Below are 23,993 nucleotides of genomic sequence, written 5' to 3' on the forward strand. Positions count from 1 at the left end.
AAAATAATATGAATGAGGTCAAAAAACTGTGTGGCTCCACTCCAACTATCTGACTCACAACTGAATAGCCACACCTCGAAACTCCTTAACTGTCTAATAAACAATTCCTTATGCATGACGGTTCTTAACCAGTAAATATTCATTTAATTCTAATAAACTTGAATTATTGTCAGAAATATACACTTCCTCTATCCTAAATAAAAGTCTAAATAAACTTAAACTGAATTTAGGCTTCTACAACGGTCCTTTAGGACTCGTCATAGTGTCAGCTAATGATCAGTTTGTTGGACCTGTATGTAGGATGAACCTCTGGGGGAAAAGGACATTTTTGAATTTGGTGAACAGGAGAAACATCAAAGTTCAACACACCAACAAGATATGTACCATATGAGGGATCTCCTGATTTATCGCTCCCATCACCTGCTCTTTTATTGGCAGGTGCAGCAGACCAAGAGCGACCTGAAGCCAAGAACACCTGAGAGAAAAAAACCAGTGAGAAAACAGAACTGAAGCTGCAATTGTTCTGCAAGGACCTGACTGGACTCTCAGAGACATTTCACAAATGTTAATTTTTATTTGTTACTAAAAGGAAACTGACTCATGAAAGTTCCTGGTTGTAATCACATCTGGGTTTAATCAGAACATTTTCTTGCAGGTCTAAGGACAGATACAGGTTTTGACATAAACACAGACCAGTGCTGGAACAGAACCTAAACTCTGGTTACATTACATATTGGTGTGGTCACTCAGTCACACTTCTTTTCTGCCAGTTTTTTCTTGCGTTGCAGCGACGGCGCCAGCAGAGGAGCATCCTCGTAGTCATCAGCTGAAGTGGGTCGGTTCTTGATGCAAAGGTAACAGAAGATGCAGCCAACAGTGAGCGGGAAGCCAATCAGAAAGTAGCCGAGCACCGGAGCTTCCCTGAACACCGGCTGGCACAAAGGATGGGCAGTGAGTGTGGGCAGAGACAGGAAGTAGGAAGTGGGCTGATGATGACTCTTACCGTTAGTGTCATTCTGGTCTCGTAAACGAAGCGTCTGACACGCTGAGTGAAGTCATTTCCTCCCTGACCCTGAGGAGCAGATCACATAGAAATTAGAGACTCTCCAGTGTCTCCTGAAAACTACTCCAGCTCACCTCTACCCTGCCATCCAGAACACCATCAAGGAAGTGCAGCAGGTGACGCTCTGTTTCTATGGGGCCTGGCGGCAGGAAGTAACCATCATTGGACAGGTTAACCACAATGAAGGAGGGGACAACAGCCTCCCTGGTAAGAGCAGGAACAGACACTGTTAACGAGCTTAGCAAGCCTCAAAAGGTGGAGGTGGAGAACTAACCCCATGATGAGTCCATCAATGTACCCGCTGCCCTCCATGAAGCCAAAGTAGAACTTCCTGAATAGACAGACATAGTCAGCATTAACCTTCCGCTTCCTGTGTGCTCTCAGGAGCTTTCAGAATAAAACCTAACCTGTTGTAAGTCTCTTTGTGCTCTGTGGCCACCTTCTCCAACAGATGCTTATACCTAAACAGGTGACAGGAAACGCATCACAGCATGAAGTTTAACTGACGCGTGGATGACAGACAGTGAGGTCTCACCTGAGACTTTCTTCACACAGGTGACTCTCCTCCAGCAGAGCCAATAACACCAGTTTACCTGTAGAAGAAAGGTGGAGCCACTTCACTCAATCCTAAAAACTCAAATTTTGCAGGTTTTAGATCTTTCACTGCCCCAATACCCAGGTTCTTCAGGAACCTGCTGACCCATTCATTAACCTCCACTGTGCTCAGCAGGGAAAGGTCTGCAAGACAGGGGACCCCAAAGACCTGCACTACTCTGCAACTGCAGTCTCCCCAGCAGCCACAGAGGGTGCTGTGATTAAGTTTGTCATTGAAAATGTGTGAACCACATTCTGTCATAAATACCATACCACGGTGTTACGGATCATATGTGGAGGTTCTGATTAGGCAAGGCAAATTTATTTATAGGACATTTCAGTAGCAAGACGATTCAAAGTGCTGTACATGAAAATATAAGACATAATAGTAAAAGGACACTACAGTGGCATAAAGGTAATTAAATAACTAACGAACACAAATAATTAAGGAGAATAAAAATGAATAATTAAAATGATAAGATGATAATAAAAAAGATAAAAAAGGAAAACTTTATGATAAAATGATTGATAAGAAAATGAAAGAAAAGTTGGACTGAAAACTTAACTAATAATGTTTAGATGGCATAGTCAAAGGCCGCTCTAAACAAATTAGTTTTTAACCTTGATTTAAAGCAACTTAGGGTTTCAGCACTTTTACAGTTTTCTGGGAGTTTATTCCAGATTAGTGGAGCATAAGACAGGCAAAGCTTTCTAAAGGAAAGCTGTGGGTAAAAGATCAAGACAGCAGGAAGAAGAACTTAGTTGCTGTACAATTTCTTCTAAGATTTTGTAGTTTATTTGGTGAAATTGGGAAATGTTGTCAAAATCAGTTCTAGTTGGAGACAACTTTGGTACTGGAGTTGATGTGGATGTTCTGACTGCCTCTCTGATCTTTTGGGTTTTTTCAGTAAAGAAGTTAACAAATTCATTGCAGGTCCTGGTAGAGTGGAGTTCAGATGCTACAGTTACAGGAGGGTTTGTTAACCTGTCGACCGTGACAAATAATGCACCAGCATTGTTAATGTTTTTACTGATGATCTCAGAAAAGAAAGATTCTCTTGCATTTTTCAGTTGTAGGTTATATCTGTATAGTCTCTCTTTATAGATAATATAGTGAACCTGGAGTCCAGTCTTTCGCCACCTGCGTTCAGCTTTTCAACACTCCTTTCTTTCACTTCTGACTGGTGGAGAACTTCTCCATGGAGACATTTTCTTCCCAGAAACAATTCTCACTTTAATTGGAGCAATTGAATCAATGATGTCCAAGATTTTAGAGTGAAAGTAATCTACCAGCTCATCTACAGTGTTACAGGGCAAAGTGGAGGTACAAGAGTAAATCTGGTTAAAGGTTTCAGCAGCACCGTCCTTAAAGATGCGGTTTCTTATCAAGTCTCTTTGGCAAACTGAGTCATTGCAGATGATGCTTTCAAAAATAACAGAAAAGTGGTCAGATAGAACAACATCAGTTACAGACACCTTGGAAATGTTTAGACCCTTAGTGATGATCAAGTCTAAAATATGTCCCTGTTTGTGTGTTGCTGTTTAACATGTTGAGTCAAACCAACATTTCTAAGAGTGTCACATAAATCTATTGTACTTCTGTCTTCAGGATTGTCCATGTGAACGTTGAAGTCTCCCACCATAATTAAACAGTCATAATCAACACATATCACAGATAAAAGTTCATTAAAATCACTGATAAAGTTTGTTTTGGACTTAGGAGGCCTGTAAATGCTTCTCAAAATATTAGCATATTGTGATAAAGTTCATTATTTTCCATAATGTCATGATGAAAATTTAACATTCATATATTTTAGATTCATTGCACACTAACTGAAATATTTCAGGTCTTTTATTGTCTTAATAAGGATGATTTTGGCATACAGCTCATGAAAACCCAAAATTCCTATCTCACAAAATTAGCATATTTCATCCGACCAATAAAAGAAAAGTGTTTTTAATACAAAAAACGTCAACCTTCAAATAATCATGTACAGTTATGCACTCAATACTTGGTCGGGAATCCTTTTGCAGAAATGACTGCTTCAATGCGGCGTGGCATGGAGGCAATCAGCCGGTGGCACTGCTGAGGTCTTATGGAGGCCCAGGATGCTTCGATAGCGGCCTTTAGCTCATCCAGAGTGTTGGGTCTTGAGTCTCTCAACGTTCTCTTCACAATATCCCACAGATTCTCTATGGGGTTCAGGTCAGGAGAGTTGGCAGGCCAATTGAGCACAGTGATACCATGGTCAGTAAACCATTTACCAGTGGTTTTGGCACTGTGAGCAGGTGCCAGGTCGTGCTGAAAAATGAAATCTTCATCTCCGTAAAGCTTTTCAGCAGATGGAAGCATGAAGTGCTCCAAAATCTCCTGATAGCTAGCTGCATTGACCCTGCCCTTGATAAAACACAGTGGACCAACACCAGCAGCTGACACGGCACCCCAGACCATCACTGACTGTGGGTACTTGACACTGGACTTCTGGCATTTTGGCATTTCCTTCTCCCCAGTCTTCCTCCAGACTCTGGCACCTTGATTTCCGAATGACATGCAGAATTTGCTTTCATCCGAAAAAAGTACTTTGGACCACTGAGCAACAGTCCAGTGCTGCTTCTCTGTAGCCCAGGTCAGGCGCTTCTGCCGCTGTTTCTGGTTCAAAAGTTGCTTGACCTGGGGAATGCGGCACCTGTAGCCCATTTCCTGCACACGCCTGTGCACGGTGGCTCTGGATATTTCTACTCCAGACTCAGTCCACTGCTTCCGCAGGTCCCCCAAGGTCTGGAATCGGCCCTTCTCCACAATCTTCCTCAGGGTCCGGTCACCTCTTCTCGTTGTGCAGCGTTTTCTGCCACACTTTTTCCTTCCCACAGACTTCCCACTGAGGTGCCTTGATACAGCACTCTGGGAACAGCCTATTCGTTCAGAAATGTCTTTCTGTGTCTTACCCTCTTGCTTGAGGGTGTCAATAGTGGCCTTCTGGACAGCAGTCAGGTCGGCAGTCTTACCCATGATTGGGGTTTTGAGTGATGAACCAGGCTGGGAGTTTTAAAGGCCTCAGGAATCTTTTGCAGGTGTTTAGAGTTAACTCGTTGATTCAGATGATTAGGTTCATAGCTCGTTTAGAGACCCTTTTAATGATATGCTAATTTTGTGAGATAGGAATTTTGGGTTTTCATGAGCTGTATGCCAAAATCATCCGTATTAAGACAATAAAAGACCTGAAATATTTCAGTTAGTGTGCAATGAATCTAAAATATATGAATGTTAAATTTTCATCATTACATTATGGAAAATAATGAACTTTATCACAATATGCTAATATTTTGAGAAGGACCTGTATTCAAGAACATGGTTCGGACCGGGCTCTTTACCCAGAGAGCCAAATATTCAAAAGAGTCAAATTTGCCCAGAAATACTTTTTTACACTCTAATAAATCTTTAAACAAAGTGGCCCCTCCACCTTTTCTTTGCTGTCTGCTCTCACAAAGAAAATAGTAGTTTGGAGGCGTCGCCTCTATCAGAATGGGAGCTTCATTAAATTCATGTAAACATGTTTCTGTTAAAAACAGAACATCAAGATCATGGTCAGTAATGAAGTCATTGATTAAAAATGATTTTCCTGACAGAGATCTAATGTTCAATAAAGTCAGTTTATATGACTTAGTTGCTGATATTAACTCTGTGTCTGGTTGTATCTGACAGTTTATGGCTTTCATTGATTGTTTATTACTGTCTCTTATCCTTTTAGCTTTGTTCTTTCTGTCACATATAAGCACAGAGATTTTACAACTATCTCCTATTAGGGGCCCAAGTTTTTCCTGGACATGATCATTTCTGATAGAGTTACCACTGGGGCCCAGACTGTATCACAGAGAAGTGATTTGATGGTCCTGATTAGGAGGAGATAGATTAAGAGGTGGTGGAGGTCTGCGGCATTTGGAAGATGTTGGTTTAGTAGCAGGGCCTCGGCCACGGGGGGTGTTGAATGGAGAAGATGTCAGCGCCATTTGGGACCCGATCTTAAAAACGTCTTCCATGTTGTCAGTGAAATCCAGAAAAGCAAGAACTGGGTTCAGTAGAGAGATGGTAGAGTTCTGTGAGGTTGGGGTCTGGGGTGAGGGTGTTTAACGGAGGGGGGTCCACTTCTCCTGTGGATTTCGACGGGGAGACCTTCTGTGATGACCTCTCTTTCTCAGCCCACTGGTTGATTGTTTCTGCTGGAGCTGTTGGAGGCAGCGTTATCATTGTTGTTGATACTCCATGTTCTCTGCTGAAGGTCGAAGCTGCTGGCGGATTATTTACTGAATAGAAGAGATCAGATGTGAGACGTCTGACTCCCGGCTTGTTCTAGCAGAAACCATCCTGCTTGAAGAGTTGTCTTTTTTCCCAAACAATATTAAAGTTGTCGATGAAGTTCACATGTGTGGTGGCACATGTTTTTTTCAACCATTTATTAATCATCAGAAGTCTGGAAAAAATCTAATCTCCACAGAAGATCGGTGCAAAGTGTCCGCTGAGAAACACCTTGATACTGAGACCTCCAACTTTATTCAGCAGACGAATAAAATCCTCCTTCTTCAATACTTCTGATGTTTTCTTAGCTATGTCATTCATGGGTCCAAAGTGTACGACAATGTTTTCGAGGATCAGGAGGGGTTTGTGTGATTGCCAGAATATTCTCTGAGATATCGGACACCACGTTACTGGTACCAATCATAATTTCTGTGTTTTTCTTGTTGCAGAAGTTTTTGATCCCATTCACAGCTGTGTTGCCCACTATTATTTTGTTTGCTGGCTGAGTCGTTAAGATTAATTGATTCATCACTCTTCCTTCTCCTTCCATCACCTGACTCATCAAGTTCTGGTCTGGTTCTGGTCTTATAGTGAGACCTCATCCATGGCTCGGCCAAGGAAAGAGAACCCACTAGGACACGGCTCACCGAGAGATGCAAAGTCCAAGTCTGGCTTCTAGGTCTTGGTCAGAAACAGAAGTCCAGGTTTCTGGATTGTGGATAGTGGTTCAGCAATAATCATTTATTAATTACTGGAAGAACATTTTACAGTGCAGATATATGCTGGCAACCAGCAGCGGCAGGACCATACACAGGAGCCATCATACCAGAAGACCCAACAGTACCGTGTACTGGGACCGCCTGAGGAAAAACTCTGAGGCTGCTTTACCTGACCATTGGATATGATTTACAATGTTATTTAACCCTGGTCCTCCAGGCACACTGTCGTGTATGTTTTAGATGTTTTCCTGCTTCAGCACACCTGATTTTAGTTGATGAGTGATTAACAGGCTTTTGCTGAATGTCAGTCACCTGAATCAGGTGTGTTAAAGCAGGGAAACATCTAAAACTTGCAGACAGTGCACCTTGAAGACCAGGGTTCAAAACAATGGACTAACAATGTGGGCTACATTGATAATTGGCGAACATTTTGGGGAAAACCTGGTTTGATCCGGAGAGACGGCATCCATCCCACTTTGGATGGAGCTGCTCTTCTTTCTAGGAATCTGGCCGAATTTATTAGTTCTCCAGAACTCTGACAACCCAGGGTTCAGACCAGGAAGCAGGGTCATAGTTTAACACTCCTCTCTGCAGCTTCTGTACTGCTACCCACCCATTACCCTATTAAGACAGTGTCTCGCCCACGGCCAAAATGTAATAGATTAAAATATAATCTAAAAGGAGGAAATCAGGAAAATCTCATAAAAATAAACACAACTCAGACTAAAAATAAAACAATTAAATGTGGCTTACTGAACATAAGATCTCTCTCTTCAAAGACTTTGCTAGTTAGTGACCTGATTTGTGACAATCAGATTGATTTATTTTGCCTCACAGAAACCTGGCTGCAGCAAGAGGATTATGTTACTATAAATGAGTCAACTCCTACTAATTATTTAAATTTTCACATTCCTTGAAATACTGGGTGAGGAGGAGGAGTAGCAACCATCTTTCAGTCTGATTTATTGATTAGCCCCAGACCAATCAATAGCTACAACTCTTTTGAATATTTAATCCTTAGTTTTCCTCATCCAAATTGCAAAGCACTAAAACCTCTTCTGTTTGTTGTTTTGTACCGTCCACCAGGCCCTTACTCTCAATTTTTAGATCAGTTTTCAGACCTTTTATCTGATTTAGTGTTAAATACAGATAAAGTTATTATAGTTGGGGATTTTAACATTCATGTAGACGCTGAAAGTGATAGCCTAAATATAGCATTTAATGCTATCTTAGACTCAATTGGCTTTGATCAAAACATTAACAAACCTACCCACCTTTGTCTTCATTCTCTGGACCTTGTGTTGACATATGGCATTGAGTGTAAAGACATAACAATATTCTCTCGTAACCCTGTCCTGTCTGACCATTTCTTAATAACCTTTGAGTTCAATTTAACCGAGTACTCCACACCTGAAATTAAATTTCATTGTAGTAGATCATTATCAGATGCTGTAACAACCTTTAAAGAATCTGTTCCACTTTTGATTTCCTCATTGTCACAGAAAAACACAGTGGAGGGCAATAATTTTGTTTCTTCCCCTTCACAAATTGATTCTCTTGTTCATAGTGTTTCTTCATCATTGCGTGATGCATTAGACAATGCAGCCCCCTTGAAAAAGAAGGTAATTATTCATAGGAGGCTAGCTCCATGGTTTAATTCAGAGCAGCGTACTTTAAAGCACAATGTTAGAAAATTGGAGAGAAAATGGCGCTCTACACACCTAGAGGATTCCTACTTAATCTGGAAAAATAGCCTACTGTTGTATAAAAAGACACTTCACCAAGCTAGAACAGCTTATTTCTCATCAATAATAGAAGAGAACAAGAATAATCCTAGGTTTCTCTTTAGTACAGTTGCTAAACTTACACAGAGTCATAGCTCTGTTGAGCCATCCATTCCCTTAGCTCTTAGCAGTCATGACTTTATGGGATTCTTCTTAAATAAAATTGATTCTATTAAAAATAAAATCTTTGACATACTCCCGAAGATAATTACTTCATCCTCAGCAAGTGAGACAACATTGGAAATAACTGCAGAACCTGATTTGTGTTTGGACTGTTCTGATCCTGTGGAGCTTCCTGAGTTATCAGAAATATTAGCTTCATCTAAACCTTCAACTTGTATGTTAGACCCAATCCCAACCAAATTATTTAAGGAAGTGTTCCCTCTGATTACCAGCCCCATTTTAGATATGATTAATCTATCTTTAGTAAATGGATCAGAACCACAGCCTTTTAAGGTAGCTGTAATTAAACCTTTACTTAAGAAACTTTCGCTTGATCGAGATGACTTAATAAATTACAGACCTATATCCAATCTTCCATTCTTATCTAAAATTCTTGAGAAAATAGTTGCTAATCAAATGTGTGAACATTTATACAGCAATGACCTGTTTGAAGAGTTTCAGTCAGGTTTCAGAGCTCATCATAGCACTGAAACAGCTCTGCTGAAAGTCACTAATGATATTCTTATGGCCTCAGATAATGGACTTGTGTCTGTTCTGGTTCTGTTAGATCTCAGTGCTGCATTTGATCCAGTCGACCATAATATTCTCTTAGAAAGGCTGGAATATGCTGTAGGGATCAGGGGAACAGCACTAGGCTGGTTTAAATCTTATCTGTCTGACAGATTCCAGTTTGTTCATGTAAATGATAAATCATCTTTAAACTCCAGGGTTAATTGTGGAGTACCACAGGGTTCAGTACTTGGGCCAATTCTCTTTACTATATATATGCTTCCAATAGGTCAAATTATTAGGCAGCATGGGATAAATTTTCACTGTTACGCTGATGATACTCAGCTTTACTTATCCATAAATCCTGATGAACCCAACCAGTTAGATAGACTACAAGCATGTCTTGAAGATTAAAAACTTGGATGACTTTAAATTTTTTGCTTCTAAATTCAGACAAGACAGAAGTTGTCGTCTTTGGACCGGAGTCTTTATAAAAGAAACTGCTTAGTCAATCACTTAACCTGGATGGCATTAAATTGACCTCCAGTAATAAAGTAAAAACCTTGGTGTAATCTTTGACTAGGACATGTCATTTAAATCCCATATTAAACAGGTTTCTAGGATTTCCTTCTTTCACCTCCAGAACATTGCCAAAATTAGAAATATCCTGTCCAGGAGTGACGCTGAAAAACTAGTCCATGCATTTGTTACTTCAAGGCTGGACTATTCTAATTCTTTACTATCAGGATGTCCACAAAATGCAGTTAAAAGCCTTCAGCTGATTCAAAATGCTGCTCCTTTAGTTATCAGGCTCCTCTCCTGTGGAACCAGCTCCCAGTTTTAGTCCGTGAGGCAGACACCCTGTCTACTTTTAAGGCTAGGCTTAAAACTTTCCTTTTTGATAAAGCTTATAGTTAGAGTGGCTTAGTTTATCCTGAGCTATCTCTGTAGTTATGCTGCTATAGGCTTAGGCTGCTGGAGGACATAATGACCACTTTCACTCTCTTTGCTACATTCTCATACTGCTCTCTAATTCTGCATTATTTGCTGTTATTTCAGCTTTTAACTTTGTTCTCTCTATTCTCTTCCTAGAAGCTACACCTGGCCTGACTCTGTATCTACCTGTGACACCTTTCTGGAGAGGGGAATCGACCAAGCTTCTGCTGGCAACAACTTAATGCTCACCTTCTACAGATGATCCACATAGCCCTGTCTTTTAGTGTTTAACCCTTTCTCTCTCCTAGACATGGCTACTGACTGAGCTTCTACTGTGACTAACTCTATGTTCTCTCTTTCAGACTCTAACCTTGAAAACTGGCTCAGAGTTTATCTGTTCTTTCTTTCTAGATGAAACGAAACGACTAAAGGAGCTACATCCATTAACATTTACTTTTCCTTCCCATAGAAAGTACTCCTGGATCAGTGCTTCTGTGTTCTTTTTGTGTCTCTGCTCTGTTCTCTCAAACCCCCAGTCGGTCGTGGCAGATGGCCGCTCACACTGAGCCTGGTTCTGGTTCTGCTGGAGGTTTCTTCCTGTTAAAAGGGAGTTTTTCCTCTCCACTGTCGCTACATGCATGCTCAGTATGAGGGATTGCTGCAAAGTCAACACCAGTGACTGTCCACTGTCTCTACATGCTCATCCAGGAGGAGTGAATGCTGCAAGTCACTGACTGGATGCAATCTGCTGGGTTTCCTTAGATAGAAAAACTTTTTATCAGATTTGAATAAATAACTGAATCTGACTGAACTGTTCAATAGTTACGATTAATTGGAATGTATGAACCTGACTGTTGTGAAGAACCTTGAGACAACATGTGTTGTGAATTGGCGCTATATAAATAAACTAAATTGAATTTAAATGAATTAACATACTGACAGATTATGTTCTATTAACCTCACAGAAAACATTTCCTTCTTAAAAACTGACGAATTAATATTTGCTCTGAGCCTGAATCATGTCAACCCTCTGAGCTCCATTCAATTCAGTTTTATTTATATAGATAAAAAGTTTTTCTATCTAAGGAAACCCAGCAGATTGCATCCAGTCAGTGACTTGCAGCATTCACTCCTCCTGGATGAGCATGTAGAGACAGTGGACAGTCACTGGTGTTGACTTTGCAGCAATCCCTCATACTGAGCATGCATGTAGCGACAGTGGAGAGGAAAAACTCCCTTTTAACAGGAAGAAACCTCCAGCAGAACCAGAACCAGGCTCAGTGTGAGCGGCCATCTGCCACGACCGACTGGAGGTTAGAGAGAACAGAGCAGAGACACAAAGAGAACAAAGAAGCACTGATCCAGGAGTACTTTCTATGGGAAGGAAAAGTAAATGTTAATGGATGTAGCTCCTTTAGTCGTTTCATCTAGAAAGAAAGAACAGATAAACTCTGATCCAGTTTTCAAGGTTAGAGTCTGAAAGAGAGCACATAGAGTTAGTTACAGTAGAAGCTCAGTCAGTAGCCATGTCTAGGAGAGCGAAAGGGTTAAACACTGAAAGACAGGGCCATGTGGATCATCTGTAGAAGGTGAGCATTAAGTTGTTGCCAGCAGAAGCTTGGATATAATAGCAGGCTTTGGGTAGCAGGATTTTTTCTTCCTCTTAGTTTTTTATTTGTTGAGTTAAACCTGGTGTCAGACGTCTACTTAAGCTGACTAAAACATCTGACAGAGGATGTCAGATGTTCAACACTGTGTGGCTACATGCTCAGGGAACCTTCCAGAATATCTGGAGGTCCTTGTGAGTTCAGCACCAACCTAACAGGGTTATAAGACAAGCTGAGCATGTGGAGAATCAGGCATCTGGACTGAGTGACCAACACAGAATCCGGTCAGAAACAGCCTCAGCTCTAAAACATTGAGTCTTCCTGTGTGAGATGACATCATGCTGTTAGAGGTGTGCTGCTGTTACCTGACTCCCCCATGGCATACAGAGTGTAGCTGTCAATCAGAAAGACGTTCGGGAAGCGTTCTCTTTTGATCCATGACTTAAGTTCTCCGTCTTGTTCCTCTGAAACACAGAAGACTCCGGTGGGTCTGAGTCCACCTGAGGATCACTCACAAACTCACACCTGGAGGAATCTAAGGTGATGTCATCTAATCAGGTAACACCTCTTCAAATGTGGATCAGTCACATCACTGGTGTTAGATTCACAGCTTGACCAACATGTCTTACTGTCATAAATGAAGTGGGTCCCATCCTTAAAAAGCAGCACAGCTGGCAGAGAAGTCAGGGTCAGCTCCTGAAACAAGGTCAGAGGTCAACAGCAGTCTCTGAAAACATCTGATAACCAAACAAACCAACGTTCCTCAGGGTGTCCCACCTTTGGTAGAACCTCTCTACTGGCAGAGAAGAAGTATGTGTGGACAATTAGTTCCTCCGCTGCAGCTGTCAAATTTCCCTGCAAACACACATCAGTTATGGCTCCAAAATGGGGTTCTGAATGGGTTTAAATGGTTCTAGTGGGAACAAACAGAAACCTTCTACAAGAACAGAGGTCTGTGGTCAATCTTAAGCTGCTGGCCCTGTTTCCTGTCTTGGTGTGTATGTTGGTTCAGGACACACACACTTTGGTGTGTGTAGTGTGTGTGCGTAGTGTGTGTAGTATATGTGTGTGTGAGCACCTTGAGCTCTGATGTTGCTCCTACGTAAACAACAATGACATCATGGCGGTTGATGGCATGTTGGAAGAGGCGCGTACTGCTTAGAGAACGAACCAGCGGCCTAAACGACATCACAGACTGGCATCTTACTAACGTCACTGTGACATCACTGCATGCTAATAGTTATTATTTTTATCGAAAGATTGTCATGATCATGTTCCAAACTCACCCTGAAACCCGGTCAGCAAAGTCCAAAATTCCATCTTTGGTCCTTGATCCTGGATAGTTATACTTCACATTGTTCTTCAACCTGGAGAGAGAACAGAGCTGTAGAAACAATGAGATCATACGGGCTTCCTGCAAGGTATGACCACTTCCAGGTATGTTTTTATGTAAGCAAGTAAGTGTGAAAACAAAGTGACCCTGCAGCGCATTAAGGAGGACTTTGACAAGAACAACCCACAAAATATGTGGAAGTGATATTGTACTATTGCTATATAATAGGAACTATAATAAACCATTTGTCTTTTGTTTTGTTTTTACAGATTTATATTTCAGACTGACCAGAATTTATTTAAAGTTTACCAGCCTACAAGTATTTTCAATAGTCTTATCATTTAAAATAACAGGATAACAGGAAAGATTAGGGACTTTCTCTGCAACTGGCCTCAGTTGGTGAAAATGGGGAGCTGGACAAGTCCCATACAGGTTCTGAACATGGGCACACCGCAGGGCTGTGTGATCGGCCTGCCTTGTTCACTCTCTTTACTAACATGACTGCTCTGTCATTCACGTCATGAAGTTTATGGACGACACCACCATGGCGGGGCTTATATTGGACAGTGATGAGACTCTCTACAGAATAGGAGATCCAGCACTTGACACAATAGTGTTTAGAGAATAACCTCACCTTGGACACCAGCAAGAACAAAGAAGTCATTGTGAACTATAGGAGGTCCAGGAAGACAGAACACACGCTTCTCTTCATACATGTGGAGGCGGTAGATTGTGCATATAACATCCAGTGAAATCTGACCTGACCTGGTCTCTGAACACATCACACTTGGTCAGGTAAGCCCAACAAAGGCTTTTCTTCCTCAGGAAGCTAAAATGGACTGCACTTGCGTCTCGGCTGCCTCTGAACCCCTGCAGACCGACAGTAGATAGCATTCTCTGTCTTAGCATGACAGTGTGGTACAGCAGATGAACAGTACAAGAAATAACTTGGCCCTGGTGGTAAAAACAGCACAGGAGATTGTAGAAAGTCCACTTCCAAATCTAGACTTGGTATATGGGACAGATCCAGAAGAAGACAAGATGTATCGCTGATGACCACACCTTTCTAGGCAATGGACTTTTTATACTGCTCCATCTCTCAGTCTGCACCACCAGACTGAGAGATGAATTCCTCTTTAGAGCTGCAAAATCCACCCAGCCCACCATCCCTGCCTACCTGTTGACACCTGTCAGCCACAGACCGAACCCCACCCCCTCATAAACAACACAACAGATGTTAAGTCTGGTCTAGAGTTAGCTTGCTGGCCTTTCTGATGTGTGGCGTTCATGAAGCCGGGAGTCACCCAAAGACACTTCATTTTGTGTGAGCACATACGGTCAGCAATAGATTCTTGAGCTACAGCGTGGACAGAGACACCAGAGACACCTGGACTATGTTTTTAATTTGAGTCCTGAGTGTCAGCGATTAAATAATCACCTATAGGTTAAGGCTCTCAGGCCACATTCAGACTGACTCAGTTACTGTTGTATCAGGACTGCAAGAAAATAATATTATTATTATTACTATGATGAAGCAGGGTTTAGTCCAACTACATATTCCATAATGCACCACAGCCACTCCCTCCTACTGCTCAGCATGGCCACTGACTTTTAGCTACCATCTCCCTGAACAGTAGGGTTGTAAAACAGGTGGGATGCAGAGTATCTGTGAGTTGACACTGGATGTTCTGGTCCAAATGGATTGCTGTAAACTCAGTGATTCTATGCAATCAGCGGAGTCTCCTGAGATACAACACTCTTTACCAATCGGAATGACAAAATGAACTTGACCACAGTTTTTCATAAGTAGGACCCAGTTGGAGTGTGAAATGCTGTAGAAATGAAGTGAACAGACGGTTGACCTGTGGACAGCAGAGCTTCTGAGGAAATCCACGATCACAGTACAGGTCCCTCTCAAAATATTAGCATATTGTGATAAAGTTCATTATTTTCCATAATGTCATGATGAAAATTTAACATTCATATATTTTAGATTCATTGCACACTAACTGAAATATTTCAGGTCTTTTATTGTCTTAATACGGATGATTTTGGCATACAGCTCATGAAAACCCAAAATTCCTATCTCACAAAATTAGCATATTTCATCCGACCAATAAAAGAAAAGTGTTTTTAATACAAAAAACGTCAACCTTCAAATAATCATGTAGAGTTATGCACTCAATACTTGGTCGGGAATCCTTTTGCAGAAATGACTGCTTCAATGCGGCGTGGCATGGAGGCAATCAGCCTGTGGCACTGCTGAGGTCTTATGGAGGCCCAGGATGCTTCGATAGCGGCCTTTAACTCATCCAGAGTGTTGGGTCTTGAGTCTCTCAACGTTCTCTTCACAATATCCCACAGATTCTCTATGGGGTTCAGGTCAGGAGAGTTGGCAGGCCAATTGAGCACAGTGATACCATGGTCAGTAAACCATTTACCAGTGGTTTTGGCACTGTGAGCAGGTGCCAGGTCGTGCTGAAAAATGAAATCTTCATCTCCATAAAGCTTTTCAGCAGATGGAAGCATGAAGTGCTCCAAAATCTCCTGATAGCTAGCTGCATTGACCCTGCCCTTGATAAAACACAGTGGACCAACACCAGCAGCTGACACGGCACCCCAGACCATCACTGACTGTGGGTACTTGACACTGGACTTCTGGCATTTTGGCATTTCCTTCTCCCCAGTCTTCCTCCAGACTCTGGCACCTTGATTTCTGAATGACATGCAGAATTTGCTTTCATCCGAAAAAAGTACTTTGGACCACTGAGCAACAGTCCAGTGCTGCTTCTCTGTAGCCCAGGTCAGGCGCTTCTGCTGCTGTTTCTGGTTCAAAAGTGGCTTGACCTGGGGAATGCGGCACCTGTAGCCCATTTCCTGCACACGCCTGTGCACGGTGGCTCTGGATGTTTCTACTCCAGACTCAGTCCACTGCTTCCGCAGGTCCTCCAAGGTCTGGAATCGGCCCTTCTCCACAATCTTCCTCAGGGTCCGGTCACCTCTTCTCGTTGTGCAGCGTTTTCTGCCACACTTTTTCCTTCCCACAGACTTCCCACTGAGGTGCCTTGATACAGCACTCTGGGAACAGCCTATTCGTTCAGAAATTTCTTTCTGTGTCTTACCCTCTTGCTTGAGGGTGTCAATAGTGGCCTTCTGGACAGCAGTCAGGTCGGCAGTCTTACCCATGATTGGGGTTTTGAGTGATGAACCAGGCTGGGAGTTTTAAAGGCCTCAGGAATCTTTTTCAGGTGTTTAGAGTTAACTCGTTGATTCAGATGATTAGGTTCATAGCTCGTTTAGAGACCCTTTTAATGATATGCTAATTTTGTGAGATAGGAATTTTGGGTTTTCATGAGCTGTATGCCAAAATCATCCGTATTAAGACAATAAAAGACCTGAAATATTTCAGTTAGTGTGCAATGAATCTAAAATATATGAATGTTACATTTTCATCATGACATTATGGAAAATAATGAACTTTATCACAATATGCTAATTTTTTGAGAAGGACCTGTATGTAAACAAAGAGCATTTCTACACAAAACCCAAGGAAAATGAAAAACGCATGTAACTGGCTGACACAGAGTGATGTCAGAATGGGAACTTACATGAGGATGGCAGGATAATTTCGGACTTTGAACTCTTTGGCCAAAGCTGTGGGAGAACCGAGACAGATCATAAAACAGATGACAGAATCTCCAACTAGGATTTAGTGCATATTTTTATTTTAAAGGTACAGACCAGTGTTGGCTGTAGCATCTGATTTGCCAACGCGAATCGGTGAACCAAGACTCCGGAGTTCTGATCCAATCTTGTGCCATACAGGATCCAGCTGTTTGCAGAAGGAACACCAGGGGGCGTAAAACTGAGGACACAGGAAATCAGAGTAATGAGACTACTGACAGGGTAATCAGAGTACACTAATAAGTCAGAAAGAGTAAAAGTACCTGGATGAGCCAGATCTCATCTGGTTCTTTTGTTTCCATGAAGCTGAAAACAGATGATAAGTGTCAGACTTAGTAATAAACATTCATGGGACAGGTGATGGTGAAAGGTGATCTGTGAAGCAGGCTCAGCCAGGTGGTCTGAGCTCCAGAGGAGAGAACTGGGTCAGCTGTGGGGCGGCAGGAGGAAACTGGATCACCGTCAGAAGAATGATGGTGAGAGAACCTGCTCAGATCAGAATCTGTTAGTTTGGATCCTCGGTTGGCCAAAGTCATGAGAAGTACAGAGCTTCAGAAAGTATACATACCCCTAAAACGTCTCCACATGTTGTCCCCTTCCTACCACAACACATACATTGCGCATCACCCTGAACACACCCTTTCCAAAGTGAAACAAGGTGGTGGCAGCATCATGCTATGGGACAGGGAAGCTGGTCAGAGTTGAAGGGAAAATGGAAGGAGCTAAATTCATTACAATCTTTAAAAGAAACCCTGTTAGATGCTGCAGAACACCTGAGACTCGGGTGGAGGTTCACCTTCCAGCAGGTTAACCATCCATAAAATGGGATGGTGTCATTTGTGGGTTAGAATGGCCTAGTAAAAGTCTAGACCTGCATCCAACTGAGTGCTGTGCCAAGACTTGAAAATTTACCACAGATGTTTCCCCCCCAATTTGACTGAGCTTGAGCTGTTCAGCAAAGAAGAATCAACAAAAAGTTCTGTCTGTAGATGTTCAAAGTTGGTGGCAACAAACCTTGAAACACCTGGAGCTGGACTTGCAGACAAAGGTGTTTCAACAGAGTTCTGACTCAGTGGGGATGAATAGAATAAAATAGAATAGAATAGAAATATCCTTTATTGTCCCACAGTGGGGAAATCTAAGTGTACCAGCAGGAAAGTGAAAGGCACATAAAAGCCAACAGCTTCACACAGAGATAGAAATATAGCCTACCAAATTCCTACATTTCTCACGCTTTCTGCCATGGCGCCATGGAACGAGGAGGAGGAGCAAACTTGCTTTGGAACGCGCAAAAATAAATGAAGGTGGCATGTAAGGCCATTAAACCAGACTAGGGACGAAGAGGGAGAATACACCTGTCAGTGCGGCCAGAGAAGGAGAGTGACAAAATAAAAAATCAGAATATCTCCGCACAAATAAGCATTTTAACGGCACAAAGCAGGACAAATGAAGCACTAAACGCTCAGCCGATTTACTGAACACATAGAGTCAATCACAGTAGAAGTTCAGCCAGTAGCTATAGAGCACATAGAGTTAGGCTGAGCTTCTACTGTAACTAACTCTATGTTCTCTCTTTCAGACTCTAACCTTGAAAACTGGATCAGAGTTTATCTGTTCTTTCTTTCTAGATGAAACGACTAAAGGAGCTACATCCATTAACATTTACTTTTCCTTCCCATAGAAAGTACTCCTGGATCAGTGCTTCTTTGTTCTCTTTGTGTCTCTGCTCTGTTCTCTCAAACCTCCAGTGGGTCGTGGCAGATGGCCGTTCACACTGAACCTGGTTCTGGTTCTGCTGGAGGTTTCTTCCTGTTAAAAGGGAGTTTTTCCTCTCCACTGTCGCTACATGCATGCTCAGTATGAGGGATTGCTGCAAAGTCAACACCAGTGACTGTCCACTGTCTCTACATGCTCATCCAGGAGGAGTGAATGCTGCAAGTCACTGACTGGATGCAATCTGCTGGGTTTCCTTAGATAGAAAAACTTTTTATCCAATTTGAACAATAAAGTGATAATTTGGATCAACTGAATGTGTTTAACTTGGAATCTGACTTCATGATTACATTGAGTAGATTGTTGCTGCCTTGAGTTGATGTGTTGTGAATTGGCACTGTCCAACTGAACTGTAGTCTACATATTGTAGTCTTGTTCTGTTCTGATGTTCTGTTGGACCCTGTCATCATGTTTCCCACATGTTAAACATATTTTCAGTGAATATAAACAGTGTATGTATGAACAGGACAAGTTTTAACCAATTCTGTGTTCAACAGGAGAACCTGCTGGTCCAAACCAGTGTGATCAATCCTGTCTTGTGTTAGAGCAGGTTCTACACACAAAACCTCTGGCTGGACTGATCTGTTCCTGGTCCACCGTCTAGAACTCTGACAAGTCAATTTTTTGATCTGACTTACGTGTCATCTAGTTCCTCCACGAATGCTGACCCTGATGTGATCGACACCAGGAGCAGAACTGAAGACACAGAGAACAAATGTTAACAGAACCGGCACCACCTTCTATTGTTGTCTGGTTCTGTTCCTGTCTGGTTCTATTGTTGTCTGGTTCTGTTTCTGTCTGGTTCTATTGTTGTCTGGTTCTGTTTCTGTCTGGTTCTATTGTTGTCTGGTTCTGTTTCTGTCTGGTTCTATTGTTGTCTGGTTCTGTTCCTGTCTGGTTCTATTGTTGTCTGGTTTTCTTCCTGTTTGGTTCTATTGTTGTCTGGTTCTGTTCCTGTCTGGTTCTATTGTTGTCTGGTTCTGTTCCTGTTTGGTTCTATTGTTGTCTGGTTTTCTACCTGTTTGGTTCTATTGTTGTTTGGTTCTGTTCCTGTCTGGTTCTATTGTTGTGTGGTTTTCTTCCTGTTTGGTTCTATTGTTGTCTGGTTTTCTTCCTGTTTGGTTCTATTGTTGTCTGGTTCTGTTCCTGTCTGGTTCTATTGTTGTCTGCTCCTGATCCTGTTTGGTTCTATTGTTGTCTGGTTCTGTTCCTGTCTGGTTCTATTGTTGTCTGGTTCTGTTCCTGTCTGGTTCTATTGTTGTCTGGTTCTGTTCCGGTCTGGTTCTATTGTTGTCTGGTTTTCTTCCTGTTTGGTTCTATTGTTGTCTGGTTTTCTTCCTGTTTGGTTCTATTGTTGTCTGGTTCTGTTCCTGTTTGGTTCTATTGTTGTCTGGTTCTGTTCCTGTCTGGTTCTATTGTTGTCTGGTTCTGTTCCGGTCTGGTTCTATTGTTGTCTGCTCCTGATCCTGTTTGGTTCTATTGTTGTCTGGTTCTGTTCCTGTCTGGTTCTATTGTTGTCTGGTTCTGTTCCTGTCTGGTTCTATTGTTGTCTGGTTCTGTTCCTGTCTGGTTCTATTGTTGTCTGGTTCTGTTCCGGTCTGGTTCTATTGTTGTCTGGTTTTCTTCCTGTTTGGTTCTATTGTTGTCTGGTTTTCTTCCTGTTTGGTTCTATTGTTGTCTGGTTCTGTTCCTGTTTGGTTCTATTGTTGTCTGGTTTTCTTCCTGTTTGGTTCTATTGTTGTCTGGTTTTCTTCCTGTTTGGTACTATTGTTGTCTGGTTCTGTTCCGGTCTGGTTCTATTGTTGTCTGCTCCTGATCCTGTTTGGTTCTATTGTTGTCTGGTTCTGTTCCTGTCTGGTTCTATTGTTGTCTGGTTCTGTTCCTGTCTGGTTCTATTGTTGTCTGGTTCTGTTCCTGTCTGGTTCTATTGTTGTCTGGTTCTGTTCCGGTCTGGTTCTATTGTTGTCTGGTTTTCTTCCTGTTTGGTTCTATTGTTGTCTGGTTTTCTTCCTGTTTGGTTCTATTGTTGTCTGGTTTTGTTCCTGTCTGGTTCTATTGTTGTCTGGTTCTGTTCCTGTTTGGTTCTATTGTTGTCTGGTTTTCTTCCTGTTTGGTTCTATTGTTGTCTGGTTCTGTTCCTGTCTGGTTCTATTGTTGTCTGGTTCTGTTCCTGTTTGGTTCTATTGTTGTCTGGTTTTCTACCTGTTTGGTTCTATTGTTGTTTGGTTCTGTTCCTGTCTGGTTCTATTGTTGTGTGGTTTTCTTCCTGTTTGGTTCTATTGTTGTCTGGTTTTCTTCCTGTTTGGTTCTATTGTTGTCTGGTTCTGTTCCTGTCTGGTTCTATTGTTGTCTGCTCCTGATCCTGTTTGGTTCTATTGTTGTCTGGTTCTGTTCCTGTCTGGTTCTATTGTTGTCTGGTTTTCTACCTGTTTGGTTCTATTGTTGTTTGGTTCTGTTCCTGTCTGGTTCTATTGTTGTGTGGTTTTCTTCCTGTTTGGTTCTATTGTTGTCTGGTTTTCTTCCTGTTTGGTTCTATTGTTGTCTGGTTCTGTTCCTGTCTGGTTCTATTGTTGTCTGGTTCTGTTCCTGTTTGGTTCTATTGTTGTCTGGTTTTCTACCTGTTTGGTTCTATTGTTGTTTGGTTCTGTTCCTGTCTGGTTCTATTGTTGTGTGGTTTTCTTCCTGTTTGGTTCTATTGTTGTCTGGTTTTCTTCCTGTTTGGTTCTATTGTTGTCTGGTTCTGTTCCTGTCTGGTTCTATTGTTGTCTGCTCCTGATCCTGTTTGGTTCTATTGTTGTCTGGTTCTGTTCCTGTCTGGTTCTATTGTTGTCTGGTTCTGTTCCTGTCTGGTTCTATTGTTGTCTGGTTCTGTTCCGGTCTGGTTCTATTGTTGTCTGGTTTTCTTCCTGTTTGGTTCTATTGTTGTCTGGTTTTCTTCCTGTTTGGTTCTATTGTTGTGTGGTTTTCTTCCTGTTTGGTTCTATTGTTGTCTGGTTCTGTTCCTGTTTGGTTCTATTGTTGTCTGGTTTTCTTCCTGTTTGGTTCTATTGTTGTCTGGTTTTCTTCCTGTTTGGTTCTATTGTTGTCTGGTTCTGTTCCGGTCTGGTTCTATTGTTGTCTGGTTCTGTTCCGGTCTGGTTCTATTGTTGTCTGGTTTTCTTCCTGTTTGGTTCTATTGTTGTCTGGTTCTGTTCCTGTTTGGTTCTATTGTTGTCTGGTTCTGTTCCTGTCTGGTTCTATTGTTGTCTGGTTTTCTTCCTGTTTGGTTCTATTGTTGTCTGGTTCTGTTCCTGTCTGGTTCTATTGTTGTCTGGTTCTGTTCCTGTCTGGTTCTATTGTTGTCTGGTTTTCTTCCTGTTTGGTTCTATTGTTGTCTGGTTTTCTTCTTGTTTGGTTCTATTGTTGTCTGGTTCTGTTCCTGTCTGGTTCTATTGTTGTCTGGTTCTGTCCCTGTCTGGTTCTATTGTTGTCAGGTTCTGTTCCTGTCTGGTTCTATTGTTGTCTGGTTCTGTTCCTGTCTGGTTCTATTGTTGTCTGGTTTTCTTCCTGTTTGGTTCTATTGTTGTCTGGTTTTCTTCTTGTTTGGTTCTATTGTTGTCTGGTTCTGTTCCTGTCTGGTTCTATTGTTGTCTGGTTCTGTCCCTGTCTGGTTCTATTGTTGTCAGGTTCTGTTCCTGTCTGGTTCTATTGTTGTCTGGTTTTCTTCCTGTTTGGTTCTATTGTTGTCTGGTTCTGTTCCTGTCTGGTTCTATTGTTGTCTGGTTCTGTTCCTGTCTGGTTCTATTGTTGTCTGGTTCTGTTCCTGTCTGGTTCTATTGTTGTCTGGTTTTCTTCCTGTTTGGTTCTATTGTTGTCTGGTTCTGTTCCTGTCTGGTTCTATTATTGTCTGGTTTTCTTCCTGTTTGGTTCTATTGTTGTCTGGTTTTCTTCCTGTTTGGTTCTATTGTTGTCTGGTTCTGTTCCTGTCTGGTTCTGTTGTTGTCTGGTTCTGTTCCTGTCTGGTTCTATTGTTGTCTGGTTTTCTTCCTGTTTGGTTCTATTGTTGTCTGGTTCTGTTCCTGTCTGGTTCTATTGTTGTCTGGTTTTCTTCCTGTTTGGTTCTATTGTTGTCTGGTTTTCTTCCTGTTTGGTTCTATTGTTGTCTGGTTCTGTTCCTGTCTGGTTCTATTGTTGTCTGGTTTTCTTCCTGTTTGGTTCTATTGTTGTCTGGTTTTCTTCCTGTTTGGTTCTATTGTTGTCTGGTTCTGTTCCTGTCTGGTTCTATTGTTGTCTGGTTTTCTTCCTGTTTGGTTCTATTGTTGTCTGGTTCTGTTCCTGTCTGGTTCTATTGTTGTCTGGTTCTGTTCCTGTCTGGTTCTATTGTTGTCTGGTTCTGTTCCTGTCTGGTTCTATTGTTGTCTGGTTCTGTTCCGGTCTGGTTCTATTGTTGTCTGGTTTTCTTCCTGTTTGGTTCTATTGTTGTCTGGTTTTCTCCCTGTTTGGTTCTATTGTTGTCTGGTTCTGTTCCTGTTTGGTTCTATTGTTGTCTGGTTCTGTTCCTGTCTGGTTCTATTGTTGTCTGGTTTTCTTCCTGTGTGGTTCTATTGTTGTCTGGTTCTGTTCCTGTTTGGTTCTATTGTTGTCTGGTTTTCTTCCTGTTTGGTTCTATTGTTGTCTGGTTCTGTTCCTGTTTGGTTCTATTGTTGTCTGCTCCTAATCCTGTATGTCTTCTCAGGTTTTACCTGTTACCCTGTGACCCTTGCAGTTCTATGAGGTTCAGTGTCTCTCTTGGGTTTTGTTTCTCCTGGTTCTGGCTCAGCCTTACTCTACAGAACCTGTAAAGTGAGCAGAGTTGTGTGGAGGACTTACCTGAGAGCAGAACCGTGTTCCTTTGGACCGACATCTCGACTGAAGTGGGATTAACAGATAATCTGCTGACAGTCTGAACGCCCGACTAATCCCACAGATTAACAGGTTCAATCCAATCCAACTTTATTCATCATTGAGCACCAACAGGAACACTGCAGGAGCAATCGTAACCAGCAGGGGGCAGCAAAGCTAAGAGGGACAGAGACAGAAAGGAGGAGAGCCCAGACATATGATCAGAACAGATTAACGATCCTGAATTAATTAAGTTTAATGAGTGTTTAAACTCAGACAGGAACTTTTTGATTCTATGAGTGCAGCCCTTTAAGGCTAGTGGGTTTATCCCTTCAACTGCAGCGCAGCATTGAATACATTAGTCCACGTCCACCTGCTTGCTGGGCCCCATCCCCAGCTAGGCTGGGCCCACCTGGGCTGGGGTCCAGCCCAGTTTGTGTAAATTATGCTCAGACAGAGTAATCGGCTCCCACTGAGCAACAGAGAAGAGAATAATCTCTGTTTAGGGCGGAGATTAGGTGACAGCCTAACAATGAGCAGAGCAGGTCAACAGCTGCTCAGGTGGAGGAGGAAACCAATTAGCTGCTGAATCATGCACGATGACGCAGCTTTTGCTCCACTTGATCCAAAACCAATTGTCCAGGAGTGACGCTGAAAAACTAGTCCAAGCTACA

General features: G+C 42.1%; 1 protein-coding gene across 3 annotated transcripts; it reads right to left on the bottom strand.

The window, feature by feature from the left end:
* Nucleotides 1–550: 550 nt before the first annotated feature.
* On the bottom strand, nt 551–23,993 carry LOC124870193 (protein disulfide-isomerase TMX3-like). Of its 3 annotated transcripts, none has more exons than XM_047368724.1 (16): nt 23,308–23,993; nt 19,098–19,155; nt 16,950–16,992; nt 16,744–16,867; nt 16,611–16,656; nt 12,956–13,036; nt 12,748–12,847; nt 12,447–12,524; nt 12,299–12,365; nt 12,035–12,133; nt 1,599–1,656; nt 1,471–1,524; nt 1,338–1,394; nt 1,138–1,267; nt 1,004–1,072; nt 551–842 (listed from the first exon to the last, which is right to left on the bottom strand). In XM_047368724.1, exons 1-16 carry the CDS (start codon nt 23,339–23,341, stop codon nt 747–749), a joined length of 1,194 nt encoding a protein of 397 aa, XP_047224680.1. In that variant the 5' UTR covers nt 23,342–23,993; the 3' UTR covers nt 551–746. The 3 variants fall into 3 exon arrangements, with proteins under 3 accessions (XP_047224680.1, XP_047224679.1, XP_047224678.1); XM_047368723.1 differs by having other exon boundaries at nt 551–932; nt 1,362–1,394; nt 23,308–23,454; XM_047368722.1 differs by having other exon boundaries at nt 551–932; nt 23,308–23,451.

The sequence above is a fragment of the Girardinichthys multiradiatus genome, chromosome 6, assembly GCF_021462225.1.
Source record: "Girardinichthys multiradiatus isolate DD_20200921_A chromosome 6, DD_fGirMul_XY1, whole genome shotgun sequence".
In the NCBI taxonomy this organism is placed as follows: Eukaryota; Metazoa; Chordata; class Actinopteri; order Cyprinodontiformes; family Goodeidae; genus Girardinichthys; species Girardinichthys multiradiatus.

Excerpts from the sequence above, each read along its gene's own strand:
- LOC124870193 (XM_047368722.1), bottom strand. The coding sequence starts at position 23,341 with ATGTCGGTCCAAAGGAACACGGTTCTGCTCTCAG. Across the intron at positions 16,993-19,097 it reads GTGGAGGAACTAGATGACAC|CTTCATGGAAACAAAAGAAC; the intron begins GTAAGTCAGATC and ends ATCTGTTTTCAG. Across the intron at positions 12,134-12,298 it reads GACCCACTTCATTTATGACA|AGGAACAAGACGGAGAACTT; the intron begins GTAAGACATGTT and ends TCTGTGTTTCAG.